Source organism: Vanellus vanellus (genome assembly GCF_965231255.1).
Source record: "Vanellus vanellus genome assembly, chromosome: 8".
In the NCBI taxonomy this organism is placed as follows: domain Eukaryota; kingdom Metazoa; phylum Chordata; class Aves; order Charadriiformes; family Charadriidae; genus Vanellus; species Vanellus vanellus.
The window spans coordinates 4,459,136-4,475,758 of record NC_138913.1 but is presented as its reverse complement, the minus strand read 5'-3'; the positions used below and the strand labels follow the sequence as shown (position 1 = coordinate 4,475,758).

Sequence of the window (16,623 nt, the reverse complement as noted above, 5' to 3'; positions counted from 1 at the left end):
GTATGCTTTAAATTCATATATATATATATGATTAGACAAGTAATTCCTGATTCAAATAAACCCTTAAGATTTTGCTGGATTTTTTTCTCCAAATCAAATACTGTGAAAGAATTGGTTAAAGAATATGTCTTGAAAGAAAATACTTATCTCAGCAAGTGTTTTCAACAATTTTCTGTACTCGTTTTAAGTAATTCAGATTTCTATCACTTACGTAAGATTTCAAGCAACTCATTCATTGAAATGAATTGATTTTTACTTCATAGATTTATGATTATCAAAATGCACGATACGAGGTTCCGGTACCACTAAATCTCCCGAGCTCCCCAACGAGCACAGACAAGGAAAGACTCTATGAAGTATCAGTTCAGAAAAAACCATTTGGTATACAGGTTCGGCGCAAAAGCACAGGAACAGTCATGTAAGCCATAATAATTTTATTTTATTTTACTTGGTTTTGTTAGCTCTTTTCAATCCAAACCATTTTCTTGTGTACTGCTTTTTAAATACCTCAAGACTGGTTTTTGTGTCCTTCCCACGAAATGGCTCTGTCTGCCAAATGACAGATGCTGCTCCAGCAGAGATGGCTTCGCCATTGCATTGTATGAGAGCACTGACCAGGGGGAGGACGGACAAGGAGCAATATCCCATTTTTTTCTCGTCATTATCTAATGTTTTTCCCCTGTCACTTCATAGTCTGACACTTGTTGATAGTCCTCCACAACATGCTGAAGTGCAGAACGTAGACGACTCCAAAGGCTGTTTCTTGTGTAGTTCCCAAGTCTCTGGGAGGCACAATGTTTTTTTACACTTCCTAAAATTTTCCTTAGGTGACCACAGCAGTAATCATTAAAGATTGATCATTTGGTTCAGTTTTGGGGAATGGTTAGGAAAAAAAAAATGGAAGGAAGCAGTGTCTCAACTAACTTGCAGATGGATTTCGGTAGCACAACAGCTAATAAGTCTCACAGGAGCTTCCTTTTTTCCCTTGATTAAGGTTAAGTCAGAGCTAGAAAACAGAAAAATAATGTTAACACTTGTGTGTGTTATGCTTTTTATTAAAAAGCCCAACATTCTTATGTCGTTTTTTGAAGTACTCAAAACTTAATTGCAAGCTGAGTTTCTTTTTGTGAATCAAAGTAATCATTCAAACTGCAATTCAGCCTTCTGGAATGATGTAATTTTTTGGCAGGCAACCATCAGGTTGCAGTTTGGTTTCCAACTGTAAAGATGCTGATTTACAACAAATGAGACCTATGAATACAGTTTCAGTGTAATCTGCACAAAAATTCCAGTGAACTGTAAAAAGCACTTTATTTACTCTAGTCCATGTGGCACCAAGGATTAGTCTGGGAGGAAAATATGATCATACTCTCCCGATACACATTTTCTCACTAAATTGCCAAAATATGATGCAACTTGCTCTGCATGGTGCCTGTGCATAATATATATATCTCTCTGAGAGACACAGAGGGCTTTGTGTTTCTAAACTGTGTATCAAATTCTTAAACATCCCCATTTCACATGTTTTAACTTTTCTTGATAATCATAACAGTTTAATTCCACCTTTATTGAAGAGAGATATTTTCAGATAAAAAGAGTAGCCCCAAAAAAGTTGTCTGCCAGCTAAACACAGCACTGAAAATTCTTGGTTTTATTTTCTTCTTTCCATTTTAGCTGGGATTCGCAGCTACCCACCTTCACGTTCAGCGACATGTTCATTCAGATTTCTACCCGCTTAGCATCCCAATATATATATGGATTTGGGGAAAATGAGCACACCATGTTTCGACGTAACATGAGCTGGCACACCTGGGGAATGTTCACAAGGGACCAGCCTCCTACTGTAAGTAGAAGCAAATGTGGCTTTTGGACCAATGAACCTAATGTGCGGAGGTGTTCAGCGGGACTTTGAAGTCCAGTGGATGTCTGCTGGTACTGGATGCACCTATTAGCTTTGATCGTATTTATTGTGGCTTATAGTTTGGATGGTGTCTCAGTGGCAATGGTCTTCTCTAAACCTATTCTTTGTGACCAACAAGACCAACATTTGGAGTCAAGTATCAGAAGACAACAAATGGATTAGAAATAACAGCACATTCCTCCTTTTTTTTTTTTATTCTTCTCAGCTAATTATTCTGAAAGCTAGATATGAGTCAGGACAACTACTGCTACGGGGTTAAGTTTGTACTTACAGAGGTAAATCAGAAGTCATATGTGCATACTTTCTCACTAGCAAGTTTTAAAGGCAATAATACCTTTGCTTTCCTTCCTTCCTGGTCAGTCTGAACAAGACTGACTCAAATTGTGAGGTTGAAAGCGACCTTCTGTAGATATGTTTTGCAGGCATGTAGGGTGTAAGTATAAATTATGGAGTTTATTTGTTGTATGTTTGCCATCTTTTATTAAATTTACCAATAATTGTAAAAAAGTGGATGCTTGGAATGTTTCCCCAGTAAAATTTTATTTTGTTTGCAGTACAAGTTGAATTCCTATGGTTATCAGCCCTTTTACATGGCTCTTGAAGAAGATGGCAATGCCCATGGAGTTCTCTTGCTGAACAGCAATGCAATGGGTAAGAAAATCTTCACTTTATTTTCTCAGTGTGTTTTATTTTTATGGTCAGAGTTTTGCAATAGTGGTGAATCCAGGCATCCTTTTCTCATTTCACGTCTTCCATTTCCAGATGTGACGTTCCAGCCGACCCCTGCCCTGACATACTGCACCACTGGAGGAATTCTCGACTTCTACATGGTTTTGGGCCCAACACCAGAACTTGTTGTTCAGGAGTACACTGCAGTAGGATTCTTACTCTATTACAAGCTGATATTGCTTTTTGATTGGTTGGTTGGTTTGATTTGTTTTCACCTACTCACCACAAATATTCTTTCTTATTTTTAGCTGATTGGACGACCGGTCATGCCACCCTACTGGTCTTTGGGATTCCAGTTGTGCCGCTACGGATACAGGAACGACTCAGAAATCTCCCAGCTGGTGGAGGGCATGAAGGCAGCTAGGATTCCCTATGTACGCTGGTAGCAGTTAACATTTGAGCTGAAGCCTGAACTTTTGACTTCAGAGTATTAACTAAAGCCATTTAAGCACAAAATCAAAGACCAACCAAAAAACCCACCATCATGGTAGAGTAGAGCAGGCTATGTTTTATGCCAGAGCTGAATATCTCGGCACACATTGGGCTATGTTAAATGTAGGCCTTAGGCAGCTTTTTTTTCCTTATCATTCATACCAAAGCAGCACCCAGATGCCTTAGTCAGTCGTGGGCTCTTGCCATGCTGGCTGTGAAGGAGCAGTGATCAAGAAAAAAGAGCAGGAAAGAAAATGAAGCAGCATTATTTCAATGGTATATTGCTCTGTGTCAAGTCAGCTATGATCTGGCCCAGGTTGTTGTTAGGGAAGTTGGAATAGCACACAGATCTAACAAAATTATACGGTAAATGTAATGTGACTTCATTTTAAATGTAATTAACATCCCTGTTTCACCATAGAACAAGTTTTCACTGTTTCCTTATAGATGTGGTAACATATGTGCAGTTTGTGCATAGGTACACATATGTACAAATCTAGGACTTCTTTCTCTATCATGTATTAATTTGTACCCTCAGACTAGATGCAGCAGTGAAAGGTTTATTTTTCATTGGATTTGTTGATAGGTTGTGTAATATTCATTTAACAGCTTTAGCTTAAAGTTACAGCTGCTTCGAATTTCACAGTTGAAATGTTCAATAGTTTACTTATTTTAGCAGATTCTCAATAAATACACATTTGGGGGAAAAAGAAAAAAAATCATTTTACATTAATTGTTTTTATGAACTGCAGGATGTCCAATATGTGGATATTGACCATATGGAAAGGCAACTGGACTTCACCATTGGCACACGCTTTGCTGGATTACCAGCTCTGATTAACAAAATAAAAGAAGAAGGAATGAGATTTATCATTATCCTGGTCAGTTTTGAATGCTGCTTTTGAATTTCAATATATCATTACAGAATGAAGCATATATTCAGCAGCATTTCTAAACTTGGGGTTTGAGCATAAGTGGAAATGTATTTTATTGTAGGATCCAGCCATCTCTGGAAATGAAACCAATTATCCGACCTTCTCAAGAGGTGTGCAGAACGATGTCTTCATAAAATGGCCCAATACCAATGACATTATCTATTCCAAGGTACTGTTCTTGAAAGGTTGATGACAGTAGAGGCATGCTGTATCCAGGCGAGCGACATGTCAGCCTACAATTCGGTGCTAGCCACGGGGGGAAAGTCTGCTAATGATATATTCGTTTCTGGCTATAAAGGATGCACTGAATAAATACTACAAACTGAATTGTCTTCAGTTTGTGTTGTCCTTCGCACAGGTCTCAGGGAAGAATGATTATATGTGTCTGTTGCTGATGCTCAGTTTTTTTTCAGTGTAGTTTGAGTATTTTAAAATGTCCTTTGTCCTATTAGGTCTGGCCGTTCCTTCCCAATGTTCAAGTCGATGAGTCACTGCCTGAGCAAACCCAAATAGAGGTAAATGCTGATATGATTTGGTTATAGACTCAAATATAGATAGAGCAGCACATTAATTGAGGAAAATAGCAGCAAACTAGTTGATAATTCTAGTGGGAGGGATGAGGTGCAGAAACTGGCTAGCCTTCCTAATAGAGCTGAAAAAGCCAGGGAACAAGTAATTTTATTATTTTATTTTATTTTATTTTATTTTATTTTATTTTATTTTTAAAACAAATTCCAACATTTTAACAGCAGGTTGCTTTCAATCCGGTATCTGTTCTGTTTTCCTACTATTTTTGCAGAAATATGGAGCACATGCTGCTTTCCCAGACTTCTTCCGCAATTCCACAGTTGAGTGGTGGAAGAGAGAAATCCGGGAGTTCCACAAAAATCCCACCAACGCCTCGAGAAGTGTCAAGTTTGATGGCCTGTGGATTGTAAGTGTAGAAATGAATTTGATTTCTAGATTTTTTTCTCTGCCAGACATTAGCAGAGCGCACCACATTTCTCAGTATATGTACTGCTGCTCAGAGGGTATCTGGTCTGAAATTGCCGTTAAGAAAAATAAAAAACTAGGCAGGAGGGAAAGCCAGCAGAGCACCAGGCAGAACCCGAGCCCCCAGCCAAAAGCATGACTTTGGCTCAAGGTTTTATACTTGCAGTGCCTCAGTGTATCACGACTTTCTTCCTCCGCTGTGACACTGTTTGCACAGGGGAAACAGAGTCCAGACTCACTGTTCTTCCCTTGGAATACGTTGCGGCTCCCTGTCCCTGCACCATGCCACACATGAACGTGTCGAGAGAACACCGAACAGCAACCTGAGACTGCGCCTGCAAGGGCTCCTGAGGACTTCTACAATGCAGCTTGTTTGTAATTTAGAATTTAGTGTGTTTTATAGGTTTGAAGCAAATACAATCATGTTTTGCTCTGTTTTTAGGACATGAATGAACCTGCAGCTTTTCTGAACGGTGCCATTGGTGGTTGCAGAAATGACCTCCTAAATATGCCACCATATATACCTCGTAAGTCTGATCACTCCTTACAACAGTTTTAGGTCATTCTGGTTACTACATAATTTCTTATATGGTATATGTGGTGTAAAAGCCTAAAGTTAGGTATATAAAACCACAACTCCTAACTGAAAGTGGCCCTTTATTTCTGAGATTATGGGCACACTTCAACCCCACCTGTTTCAGTGGGAGCAGTAACTGCATGGCACTTCTTAAAATTATTTTCAGCTACTTGCCTGCATATGGATTTTGATACCTATTTTATATCTAGGTGCTTTGCTTTAGGCATGGTAGAGACTGTAGTTCCCTGTTTTGCAGTTTTCTCAGATGAATAAGGCAATTAATTAAAAGTTTAGAAAATATCCTTGTGTCTCCTCTCATTACCATTTATCTGTACAGTCAAATACTTGAAATACTTAGCTTTCTTAGCTTGGCTTTCCTTAAGTACTGGTGTAAAGTAGTACAAATTAGTAATTATTTATTAATGGTTTATTAGCATACTCCTGTTGCTTACTGTTGTCTTCAGTTCTTATGAATAGTTTCTCAGAAATTGTCAGGAAGTTAATATTCAGACACAAACCATACGCCTGCCACACACATTTTTCTGTTTATATGGATGACATCACAATGTTTACAAAGATTTGTAATATCTTCTGAATTTGGATATACTCCATTGACTCTTTGAGCTTCTTCAGCAAGAGCATCTGTAACTGAGCTAGTAACACACAGACCCAGATGACTACATAGGAATGTTAGTAATATTCCATTTTGGAAAAGCTATTTTTATAATTATAAATAAACAAAGGACAGTATAGATATATCTAAAAGACAGTAAACACCAAAGAGATTATGAAAATTAAGAAAAAGTAACTCGAATAATTATTGAATGTTCATTATGAAAAAATAAATATTTTTATTCCTTTTCCATTAGATCTGGGATACCGGTCAGACGGATTAACTGTCAAAACTCCATGCATGGAAGGTCAACAATATCTTCCAGACGGTACTCCAGTTAGGCACTACGATGTGCACAGTCTTTATGGATGGTCACAAACAAAACCTACCCTAGAGTAAGTGAAATTTCCATACTTTGTTTACGTTACCAAAACATGTTGCAGACGATTATTCTGTGTCTACATTCTTATGGCCAAAACTTTAATTGTTTTATTTCACATTCCTGAGAAATCTTTCCTTGCAGTCTAATACCTTCAATTGTTCAGTTCAGCTAGAAGTGGAGTTTGGTGTTCCAGGTCGAGCAGCAGTGCTAGAGCTCCTGCAGTGGGTATTATTTCAGTCACGTCACTGCTCCGTTGGCGCAGCGATCTCGCCCGTGGTGCGAGCGGGGTGGGGTGAACCTGAGCTGCTGGAAAGGCTGTGCAGGAGAAGGCGAGGTGGGGCTGTGCAGGCCCGAGCTGAAGCTGAGCTTCCATGGTTTCGCTGCCACAAATACCGTCTGCAATCGGAGCCCGCTAGAAGAAAAAACCCACACCCGCTCAAGCGTGTCTGCAGCTGCATCGCTGTCTGTCTCAGGGCAAGCAGGCACGGTCTTTAGTTTGAGTTTAGCAGCTTTAAAATCCCTGACCCTGAGCAGACCCAATTTTCAAGGTAGGTTTTAAAGCCAGTTTACCCAAGTCTGGTACTAAAGGAACTTCCTGCTCACGGAGCTGGGGAGCGACTCTTGGTATACCGATTCTGAGGGCTTCCTCCATGTCAATGTTACATGGTGCAAGCGTAATTGCTGACCCGTATTGTGAAATCAGAGGGCCACGGTGCTATTTCTCATATAGCTGAATTTGGATGTAATTGCTCACCATCGAGGGTTGCCTTGTCCCAACACATTCAACCCCACGTTGCCTTTTCAGCAGCGATTTCTGTGACGCGACAGCCACCAAGGCCGTCCCGGGGCGATGCTCTGCATTGTAGCGCGAGCAGTCGGTGAACAGACACCGTTGGGTATTCATTCACAAGGCAGAATGGAGAACAGGTCTGAACATTTTAATTAGCTGTTGGGAACGGTAATTACTCAGTGACAGTCTCCCATAATTACCGTAATTAAAATATAAAATCCTTTTTGTTTCTCAGTTTTGCTGGGATCGCCTGGTTTACTCCTCGGATTGAAACTGTTTTCACCTTGCGCTCTACATCTAGTGGGGGAAAATTAATACAGTTTTTTAACAACGTTAATTTGAGAAGGGCTCGATTATGTCCTCTCTTTAAAACTAATTTAGTAGTAGTGAAAAGGGGGAACAGTGACTTTTAAAATGCAAACAGCGCGCATAAGGCTTTACTTTTAAGAATTTATTTTCTCAGTTGCGAGGCAAACGTCGTTACCTGTTCCTTTCTGAACAGTACCCCTGATGGCTTTAGATAACGTCTAATCTAATGATAACATATCTGTGCTGTTTCGTTTCCAATTCAAGGAGTAAGCAAGGAAGCGGTGTTTCTTTAGAAGTCTTAATGACCTTAAAGCCCTTGGTAGCTTTGATATTACCATAAAGAAAGGAAATATCAAGGCTGCTTGAATTCTTGACTGAGTGGATGTTCTATTTGGCAGCGTGCCGTTGCAGCTCTGCCAGTCAAGGCAGGAGCAAAACTGCTGACAGGACAGGAAGGAAGGTGTGATACCTCTTCTGCCAGCCAAATCACATGTGGTTTGGGCATTGTAGCAGACAATAATTTAACAGTAAGAGGAATATTACCATTGCTTCTGTGTATTAAGTATGAAGTCAAATGTAGTGAAACATTTCCTTCTGTTTTGAGAGTCACGGTGACAGAGAGGATAAATTGCAGAGCTCATACAGATATTATCACACTTGGAATTTATAGAAAAATGTTGAGTTTAAAAAAAACCCAAACATATATATATGTATCTCAGCTCCCAATTTATTCTTTGGTACTCACTGAAGGAGTAATTGTGCAAAGGAAGACATGCTGTAATAATAATTTATTCTAATACTAAACTATCCAAACAGGAAGATTGTTTGCACGCAAAACTCACAAAAGCCTAGAACTTCAAACCGAACACCAATTTTTTATTGAACAATGTAATTTCACTTTACCATCCATTAGACAGAGGAAGCTTCTGGCTATTGGCTTAACGTTAGTCTTTCATGATGAGGCTTCTGCATAGACTTGAAAGCCAGACCCCTTCCTAGTGAATGTAGGAACCGTTTGCAGGTAAATTCAGGCTTTGTGACATGAGTAATTGCTTTTCATGGCTACAGCTGTGACTCAGTCCCGAAGCAGAGAGCTGCACCTCGAGTCAGCAAAACACTCAGGCTGTGCTCATCCTTGAGCAGTTCTACGCGCGACATACACACTTTCGTTACGTTTGAAATTTTAGCTGCAGTTTCCAAAGCATTGTTGAAGTGGGGTGAACCGAGCAGAGGCTGCAAGCGTTGGAGCGTATGTTACAAAGAAGTAAAAGATCCTGGAAAACTTACTGTTTTTCTCGGAAGGAATAATTACAGCACGTTAGTCTAGTTTAATTGGTACAGTAAATTAAGTGACTTGTGTATTTTTGCTGTAATTATAGTGTCACTAAGCTGCAAATCCTGTAGAAAAAAATAAATAAGGACTTCCTTATTGAAGCAGCTGTTTAGGCAATTATTGTGGGGCTAGCACTGGGGAGCAGCGTGAGTTAATCAGTGTAGCTGTCTAAGCAGTATTGTGATTTCGTATTTTGTTGTGATGATTCACGATACGTGTGCACGGCTGAAAAGGAATTGTTCTCGGAAAGCGGAGCAGTAATGCATCCATGCCTGTCACATAGCATAGACCAACAGCACACGCTGCAGAGAAAGGTGCTCGTAGCCTTGGACGAGCAACTAGAAAGAGTTCCCCTGAACTCAAGCTTACTGGGTTACCTTTGCAGGTACTTTGTGGCAATGGCCAAGGCTTTATTTAAGAAAATTGTTGGGCTTTTTAAAATTGTTTGAGGTAATGGGGTTAATTGGTAAATCAGTCACCCCTGGGACCTCAGGAGCTCTTCTCCTGAGTCATTGGAAAGCTGCCGTCTGCCCTCCCAAAAGCAATGGTCCTGAGCGAGGCTACTGGTTTTTAGTGCCAGAGCATCTTGAAAGGTTCATGACAGTCCTTGCCTGGTGCTAGCTATGTCCTTCTATCCCCCAAACCCAAGTGCCTGTGTGTTTCCCTCCCTGTAGATTTTTGCCTCTAATTTGGGAGAGGTTAAGTACCACCATCCTCAAAACTTACTAACCTCTAGTCAAAATCTCTTCTGCTGATGAGGAAGCCAAATGTGCTCAGACCAAGAGGTCAGATAATGCCAAGGTAGTCACACATGTTGGTAGTCGCTCCTTAGCTGTCAGGGCTGTTACCTGCCCTGAGCTGAAAAAATGCTGATTTAATGCGGTTGCTTTTAGACAAATCCATGTTGGTCATTTCATATGGATATCACGTCATCTTGCTGTTTGTGAAGTGCCTACAGATCCATGACTTATTTTTGTGTTCCAATACCTTTTTGGCAACTAGAGTCTAATATTCCTGGCACCTCTATTTTCCCTGCAACTGTTGCTGCAAGTTTTCAGGTACAATAAGAAAAGGATGATATGCCCTGGACCACAATGTGAAACCTTTAGAAAATGTGCAAGTTGGGCTACATTCATATTTCCCACACAGTAATTAGTCTGAGCTGGAAATTCATATTTTAGCACCTCCTTGTTTTGCCAGTTCTCTTTCCAGCTACAGGTTGGCTGACACGGCTGACTGTCTGTGTATGTGTGAATCATAATGAATTGCTGTATAAAGCACACCTGGTTTGGATGTATGCATATTTATGCATATAAGGCTGCCCTTTACTATGAAAATATAAGCCCTTATGTGTATTTTCAAAGAGGATCTTATGAAACAAGTTGTCATGTACTTTTCACATGTAATCTGTTTTTTTTTGTTCTATTTTCAATGTCAGCGCTTTGCAGGATGCCACCAATGAGCGTGGGATCGTTATCACCCGTTCCACATATCCCAGTAGTGGAAGATGGGCAGGACACTGGCTTGGAGATAACACTGCAGCTTGGGACCAGCTAGCTAAATCTGTTATTGGTACGTAGAAGGAAAATTATCTGTGTGCAATTATTTCTTCTCCTTCATCTACTAGCTTTTAGTATTCATGTGGTTTTACCTGAAATAAGCCCTTTAGTTTAGCAACCAGAAGGCCTTTTTTGCTCCTTCTTTGATTCTGCACCTGGTGCTGGAAGCTTTTTCATTCCCTTGGGACCCACCACCTTCACGCCCTGTGTCCTGCGACTCATTTCTTTTGTTTGCTCCTGACCAACCAGCTCCCATCTCTTTCTGTACGAGAAAAACTTGACGTATTAGAGAAAATGTGGGGTTTGTGTTTCTTTGTTGTGTTTGTTTGTTTTTTTTTTCCCGCATTCACCATTACAGTATGTATTATCTATGTAACCATTAGCAAACTAACGGGGGAAAAAAACCCAGCTAGTAATGTTGAATTATTCTTCCTTTCAGGTATGATGGAGTTCAGTCTCTTTGGAATATCTTATGTAAGTTAATGAGTTATTACCTTACATTTAATTAACTTGATGCTGTACAAGAATTTATAGTGTTCCAATTGGATCATTTTTAAACTTTCAGACAGGAGCCGATATCTGTGGCTTCTTCAAAGACTCGGAGTATGAGCTATGTCTTCGCTGGATGCAGCTGGGTGCATTTTACCCATATTCGAGGAATCACAATCAGAAAGGAACAAGGGTGAGTCAAAAGTTTTTAATGGTAGTTAACAGCTGAACGCTTGGGACACACATGTAGAGATCAGCCAGAACGTCGCACAAGCTGCCCTGGCTCAAAAAAAGCTCAAAAAAAGCAAAGTGGACAGGAGAAGAACATGTTTGGCTCTTTGTCCAACAGAAATTGTCTTTATTTATATGCTAGCTCTGCTGCAAGCCTCCCCCTCACCTGGGAGGCTTTATGCCCACAGAGGGGCTGCTCTGGGATTCAGATCACTTGAAGGAAGCATACTCTAAGTTTGCTTTGACTGAATCAAACTCCTACATATTTTTCCCTGTATGCCTTTTTTATTTATACGCAGTACACCAGAAGGGCTAAAATAGAGCACTTCCATGGTAAACGCACTGAAAGGAGCAAAACTGACCTTGGTGCTCTCAGCCCTAATTGCCCATAATTATACAACAAATGAGAAAATGGAACAGTGTAATAAGATTCTGGAGTAAGACTCGGCAATTTCTGTGCTTTGCACATTTGCCACCATCAGATATTGTATTTCTTTAAAGAGTAAAGGAAAATAATTGCTTAAATGTAGGTCTGTGCTGGCTAAGGACTATATTGTAGAAAGCTGTAAAACAAGATAACTGGAAAAGTAACCAAAAAAAGAAACAGCACTTCCATTCCAGTTAAAGCTTCAGGTCTCTTTATATGGCATATATCTAATGGATTAAAGTCTCCTTTTCAAAACCTGTGTGCTTTATCTTCCAGCGGCACACCTTTCGATAGGACTTTTAAAGCCTTTAAAAATGCAGATTCAGGGTTATCATGTTGCTTCCAGTCTTACCCAATTTGCCAACGTATTGTTCAATACATTTAATAAAGATTGGAAGTGCTCCCTGACATCAGTCATTAGTGCTTCGGTCTCTTCTTGCAGGTCCCGAGTGCTGCCCTGCAGAAAAGAGGGATAATAAATTACATACACTGGGATGTGTCATGCCTTGGGGACACTTTGCATTAGATGTTTCTTAAAGTACTCTCCCCCAGTTTTTTCTCACCTTCCCTCTTTCTAGTTCCCTTCCTGGGGCGGACAGTGATACTTACTGTTTTTTGTGTCACTTACTTACTCCTTAATTGAAGAATAAATAAATGAAGGTGCTCTAGTTCGGAGGAGAAATGTCCTTGTCATTGTCTTGCTGTGTGGATTTTGATGCACATTTGTTAATTTCTAATACGAATAGGTTATATGAAGTCTGGGGAGAAACATAGAATGAAAGAAAAGAGATGCTAAACGTGATGTCTCTTGTAAACATTAGCAATTTTTTATTACTTTGTTTGTTTGTTTGTTTGTTTGTTCTGAACAAAACAATCCAGCATGACTAACAACAGCCTCTTCTCTTTCAGAGGCAAGATCCTGTTTCCTGGAACTCAACATTTGAGGAGATTTCCAGGAATGTGCTGAATATAAGATACACGCTGTTACCCTATCTCTACACATTAATGTATGACGCCCATGCCCATGGCAGCACTGTGATCCGCCCCATGCTCCATGAGTACGTGCGACTCCTTTGCTCTCCTTATCAAGAATTTCCACTAGCTCTTCTGTAGGGATGATCCTCCTGACAATAAAGTTTTCTCTTAGTTACAGCAATTTTTATTAAAAAAAAAAGCACGATTGAGAATATGAGCTTTCAATATCAAGTCTCACTTGAACAGCACTAGTTTTCCATTTTTCACTCTACGTAATTGAACATTCGCTCCTCTAGGAGTAAGATTTAAATTTTAAAGATCACCCTTAACCTTGTTAAAAGCAAGCAACAAAAAAGCTTCATCTGATGCGGGGCATACATAAGACTCAAAAAAAACAAATGTTGCAAAAAGAGCTGGACAAAAACTTTAAGCAAAAAAGAGGGAATTCTGCCATAAATCATGAGAGTTTTGCAGGGAAAAATGGCTTTTTGTGTGTGTGTCCAAGCTGATATAGCAGATTTAAAAAAAAAAAAAAATGTTGTTAGACACACAAAGCATTCTTTGTTCCTGGTCAGGAGGGGCAGTACCTGCAAAAGCTTTAACTACTTCTATTAAAAGAGGTGGTCTATTATCTACATGATGTCTTGGCTGAGGAACACTGAGTCGTTTGCATGTATTGACTAGCTTTTTCCAAAGCAACTGTCTACAAAAAAAGGTGGCACAAACTAGAAAGTGGTTCCCAGTCTGCCCGCTACCTAATCTTACTATTGCTAACACCAGCCAAGCACAATGGACCTCCTGAGCTTTGTAATCTAAATATACTGAAAAGCAAATGCAAAGAAATGGCAAAAAAAAGAAAGGTAAGTAATAGCTTGCATTCCTCTAATGATTTTCACATTAGGATCTTTATGCATTCTTGGCAAGCATTAATTGGCCTATGAATTATTAATAGTAGAATAAAGAGGAGGAAATAGTAGATACCAGGAATAGTAGATTCAATTACTGACAAAAATAACTTAAAGAAGGAACACTTTGGAAAAGTTCGCCACCCAATGTCTAATCATAATTCTGTTAACTTGCAGGTTTGTGGAAGACAGAACAACCTGGGAAATATATGAGCAGTTCCTTTGGGGACCTGCACTGCTCATCAGCCCTGTGATGCAACAGGTACGTTTTTATGAAAATATTTAAGTCACTTTAGCCAAAATTCACTTTTTGTTTTAAGGTACCTAAACCATGTATGTTTAATTCCAGAATGCTGTAACAGTGAATGCTTACTTACCCAATGCCCGCTGGTATGATTACTACACAGTAAGTAATTTTTCAAATTATATGTCTTCTTCACAGTGCTGTTCAGACAGCAGCAGCATGTGCTGAGAGTGGTGGTGAGGTGTGAACCCTCTCTCTCCTTTTTACAAACTTGCGTTCAGTTCTTAGCAATATAACCTTTTCGTAGCTGATAAAAAAATCCTTGATTCCTGTATAATAATGTATAATAACATGACCACAGTTAGGGGAAATTAAAAGGTGAAATAATACCTTTAATTTGAAGCCCTTCTATTAACTTTTTTAACCTTCAAATGATATGCATAAAGTCTTTGCAAGGAATGCTGGAATGGAGAAAGACAGAACAGGTTTAGCCGCACCAACTTTCACAGAAAATAAGAAAAGCTTTGGTAATAGGAAGATCAGACATCAAAAATCACTTAATTCATCACAAGTTTGTATTTCATCTGACTGGTCCCTTTGGTTCAGCTGCAGTCAAGCCAGATACAGAATTTCAGAGTTTCTCTTAAAAGCATTGGGTAGTTATTCCTGCAGGAACAACTCCTAATTAATATGTCTAGCAAAAAAAAGGATCATTTCATTCTAAAAGAAACTGTAAAGTGAGGGCAATTCAGTAGAATACTTTTTAATTTTTTTGTAAATAGGATGAAGATATTGGTGTTAAGAGACAATTCCAACTTTTAAAAGCTCCTTTGGACCATATCAACCTGCATATTCGAGGGGGATACATCCTTCCTTGGCAAAGACCTGCTAATACAACTTTTTACAGGTAAGATCAACAGAAAATTTAAAATTTGGTTTTGCACAATTGCATATAAATACCACCAGTCTTCACAAGAAGCTACACGTATGATAGCACTGGAACTTCATGGTTGTTTTTTCTTGTTGGTTTGCTCCTAATGGTCTCCTTAAACTTTAATAGTATGGGCATAGGAAGATGAGTATGGGAGATCAATTGAGTGGCATAGAGTATTTCTTAAAAACTTCTAACATTTGATAAATATTAAATGTGTTTAGCTGAGGAAATTGAGGAAACACTATTCTGTTTTCCATAGCCGAAAAAACCCGATGGGACTCACTGTCGCTTTGAGTGACACTCTGTTTGCAGAAGGACAGCTTTACTGGGATAATGGGGTTCGCGTTGGTATGTATGATGCTTCTTGCCTTCATAAAATCCTTTTTTGCTGCGAGGATGGTGGAACACTGCAGCAGGGTGCCCAGAGAGGCTGTGGAACCTCCACTCTTGGAGATATTCGAAGACCAAATGAAAAGACACAAAGCAAAACCCAAGGATCTGAACCAGGGAGAGATGGAACAAATTACAGCAGTCCCTGACAATCAAATAATGCTGAGTAGCTGCCTTTCGAGCTCTTCTGCCTGAAATTTTTAACAGTAGCACAGTTGCCAAAGTGGAAACTCCAAGCTGGAAGAAACTGCATCACTCAGCCATCGCTTTGGAAAAGCAGTGCTGGTGGTTGCTTCTGCCTTCGGAGTCCTCAGTGTAGTGTGGGGTGTTGGAGGAGGAGCAATCGGGGCAGATGGAAATGAGGGACTCTGGCCAAAGCAATCACATTTCTGGAGGGCATATCTGAACATGCCTTCAGAGACAAACTGAAATTAAACCCTCAGATTAGCATTATATTCCTGATTTAAACTGCACAATGCTGTGATTGCTAGAATTAACATGTTGTACAAATGAAATTGTGCCCTGGACCTACAGCAACACAGATAACAAAGATTTGTTCTCAAAACTATGGGAACCATAAGCATGGATTACGTGGGAAGTTTTAACTAATTTCCCCAATATTACTAAATTTAAATCCTCTTCAGATAAGAGACACTTAAGTCATTTATCCTTTTCATCCAGAGTGCATTATCCTTGTAATAACAATAAGCTATCACCTGAGATTACTGCAAGTAATGCAGAAAGTGATGTTATTTTGCATAATGATGTGCAGGGAAGCCTGCAGGACGGTGTTAGTGTACTTTGAGGTGCTTCACATACACCACTGCCCGTTAGCACTGGAATTCAGAAATGATGGCTATGTTTATGGAAGCGTGATGATAAGTGAAATCAGCACAGATTACAAGGTGCATCTCAGCAGGGTGCCTGTGATCTCTTTTCGGCAGTGCAGAAAGGCAAGAACCTACAGTCCCCATGATCATCAGCACTACTTTGAGTGCATTTCAAGCTGAATAATAGGACTGATAAAATATACAACAGCGATTTCAAAGAAGCACCTATGTCTATCATAGAGTCATAGAATGGTTTGTGTTGGAAGGGACCTTAAACCTCATCTCGTTCCAACCCCCTCCCCTGGGCAGGGACACCTTCCACCAGCCCAGCTTGCTCCAAGCCCTGTCCAACCTGGCCTTGAACACCTCCAGGGATGTAGACTTCATAGTCACATGTAATTGGACAGTGAACAGTGGAGGATGTGGGAAACGACTCCCATGCTGCCTTCAGTGAGAAACATGTTTCTCTTGCTAGTCCTAACGCCCTTGCTCTTCCTATGCTGTTTGTTTGCCTTCTTTTGTATCTTACCTCTAAAATGTTCTTATTTTGGCCTCATTTAAATAGCCCCCAGTCCTATTCTATGTCTAAAAGCATACATCCTCTGGAAATACAGAACTTTATTTG

General features: G+C 39.8%; 1 protein-coding gene across 1 annotated transcript in view; it reads left to right on the top strand.

Annotated features, from left to right (window-relative positions):
• Nucleotides 1-16,623, top strand: part of SI (sucrase-isomaltase) — a gene marked incomplete at both ends in the record, with an annotated part of 50,477 nt that overhangs the window by 30,001 nt on the left and 3,853 nt on the right. Inside the window, 19 exons of the mRNA XM_082486997.1 lie at nucleotides 264-418; nucleotides 1,675-1,843; nucleotides 2,476-2,572; nucleotides 2,684-2,796; nucleotides 2,899-3,024; nucleotides 3,835-3,963; nucleotides 4,079-4,186; nucleotides 4,470-4,532; nucleotides 4,817-4,951; nucleotides 5,453-5,537; nucleotides 6,457-6,595; nucleotides 10,453-10,586; nucleotides 11,013-11,047; nucleotides 11,139-11,255; nucleotides 12,630-12,778; nucleotides 13,778-13,862; nucleotides 13,950-14,006; nucleotides 14,627-14,751; nucleotides 15,038-15,126. Coding sequence (XP_082343123.1) covers nucleotides 264-418; nucleotides 1,675-1,843; nucleotides 2,476-2,572; nucleotides 2,684-2,796; nucleotides 2,899-3,024; nucleotides 3,835-3,963; nucleotides 4,079-4,186; nucleotides 4,470-4,532; nucleotides 4,817-4,951; nucleotides 5,453-5,537; nucleotides 6,457-6,595; nucleotides 10,453-10,586; nucleotides 11,013-11,047; nucleotides 11,139-11,255; nucleotides 12,630-12,778; nucleotides 13,778-13,862; nucleotides 13,950-14,006; nucleotides 14,627-14,751; nucleotides 15,038-15,126 — 2,110 coding nt within the window. The remainder of the gene's footprint in view (nucleotides 1-263; nucleotides 419-1,674; nucleotides 1,844-2,475; nucleotides 2,573-2,683; nucleotides 2,797-2,898; nucleotides 3,025-3,834; nucleotides 3,964-4,078; nucleotides 4,187-4,469; nucleotides 4,533-4,816; nucleotides 4,952-5,452; nucleotides 5,538-6,456; nucleotides 6,596-10,452; nucleotides 10,587-11,012; nucleotides 11,048-11,138; nucleotides 11,256-12,629; nucleotides 12,779-13,777; nucleotides 13,863-13,949; nucleotides 14,007-14,626; nucleotides 14,752-15,037; nucleotides 15,127-16,623) is intronic.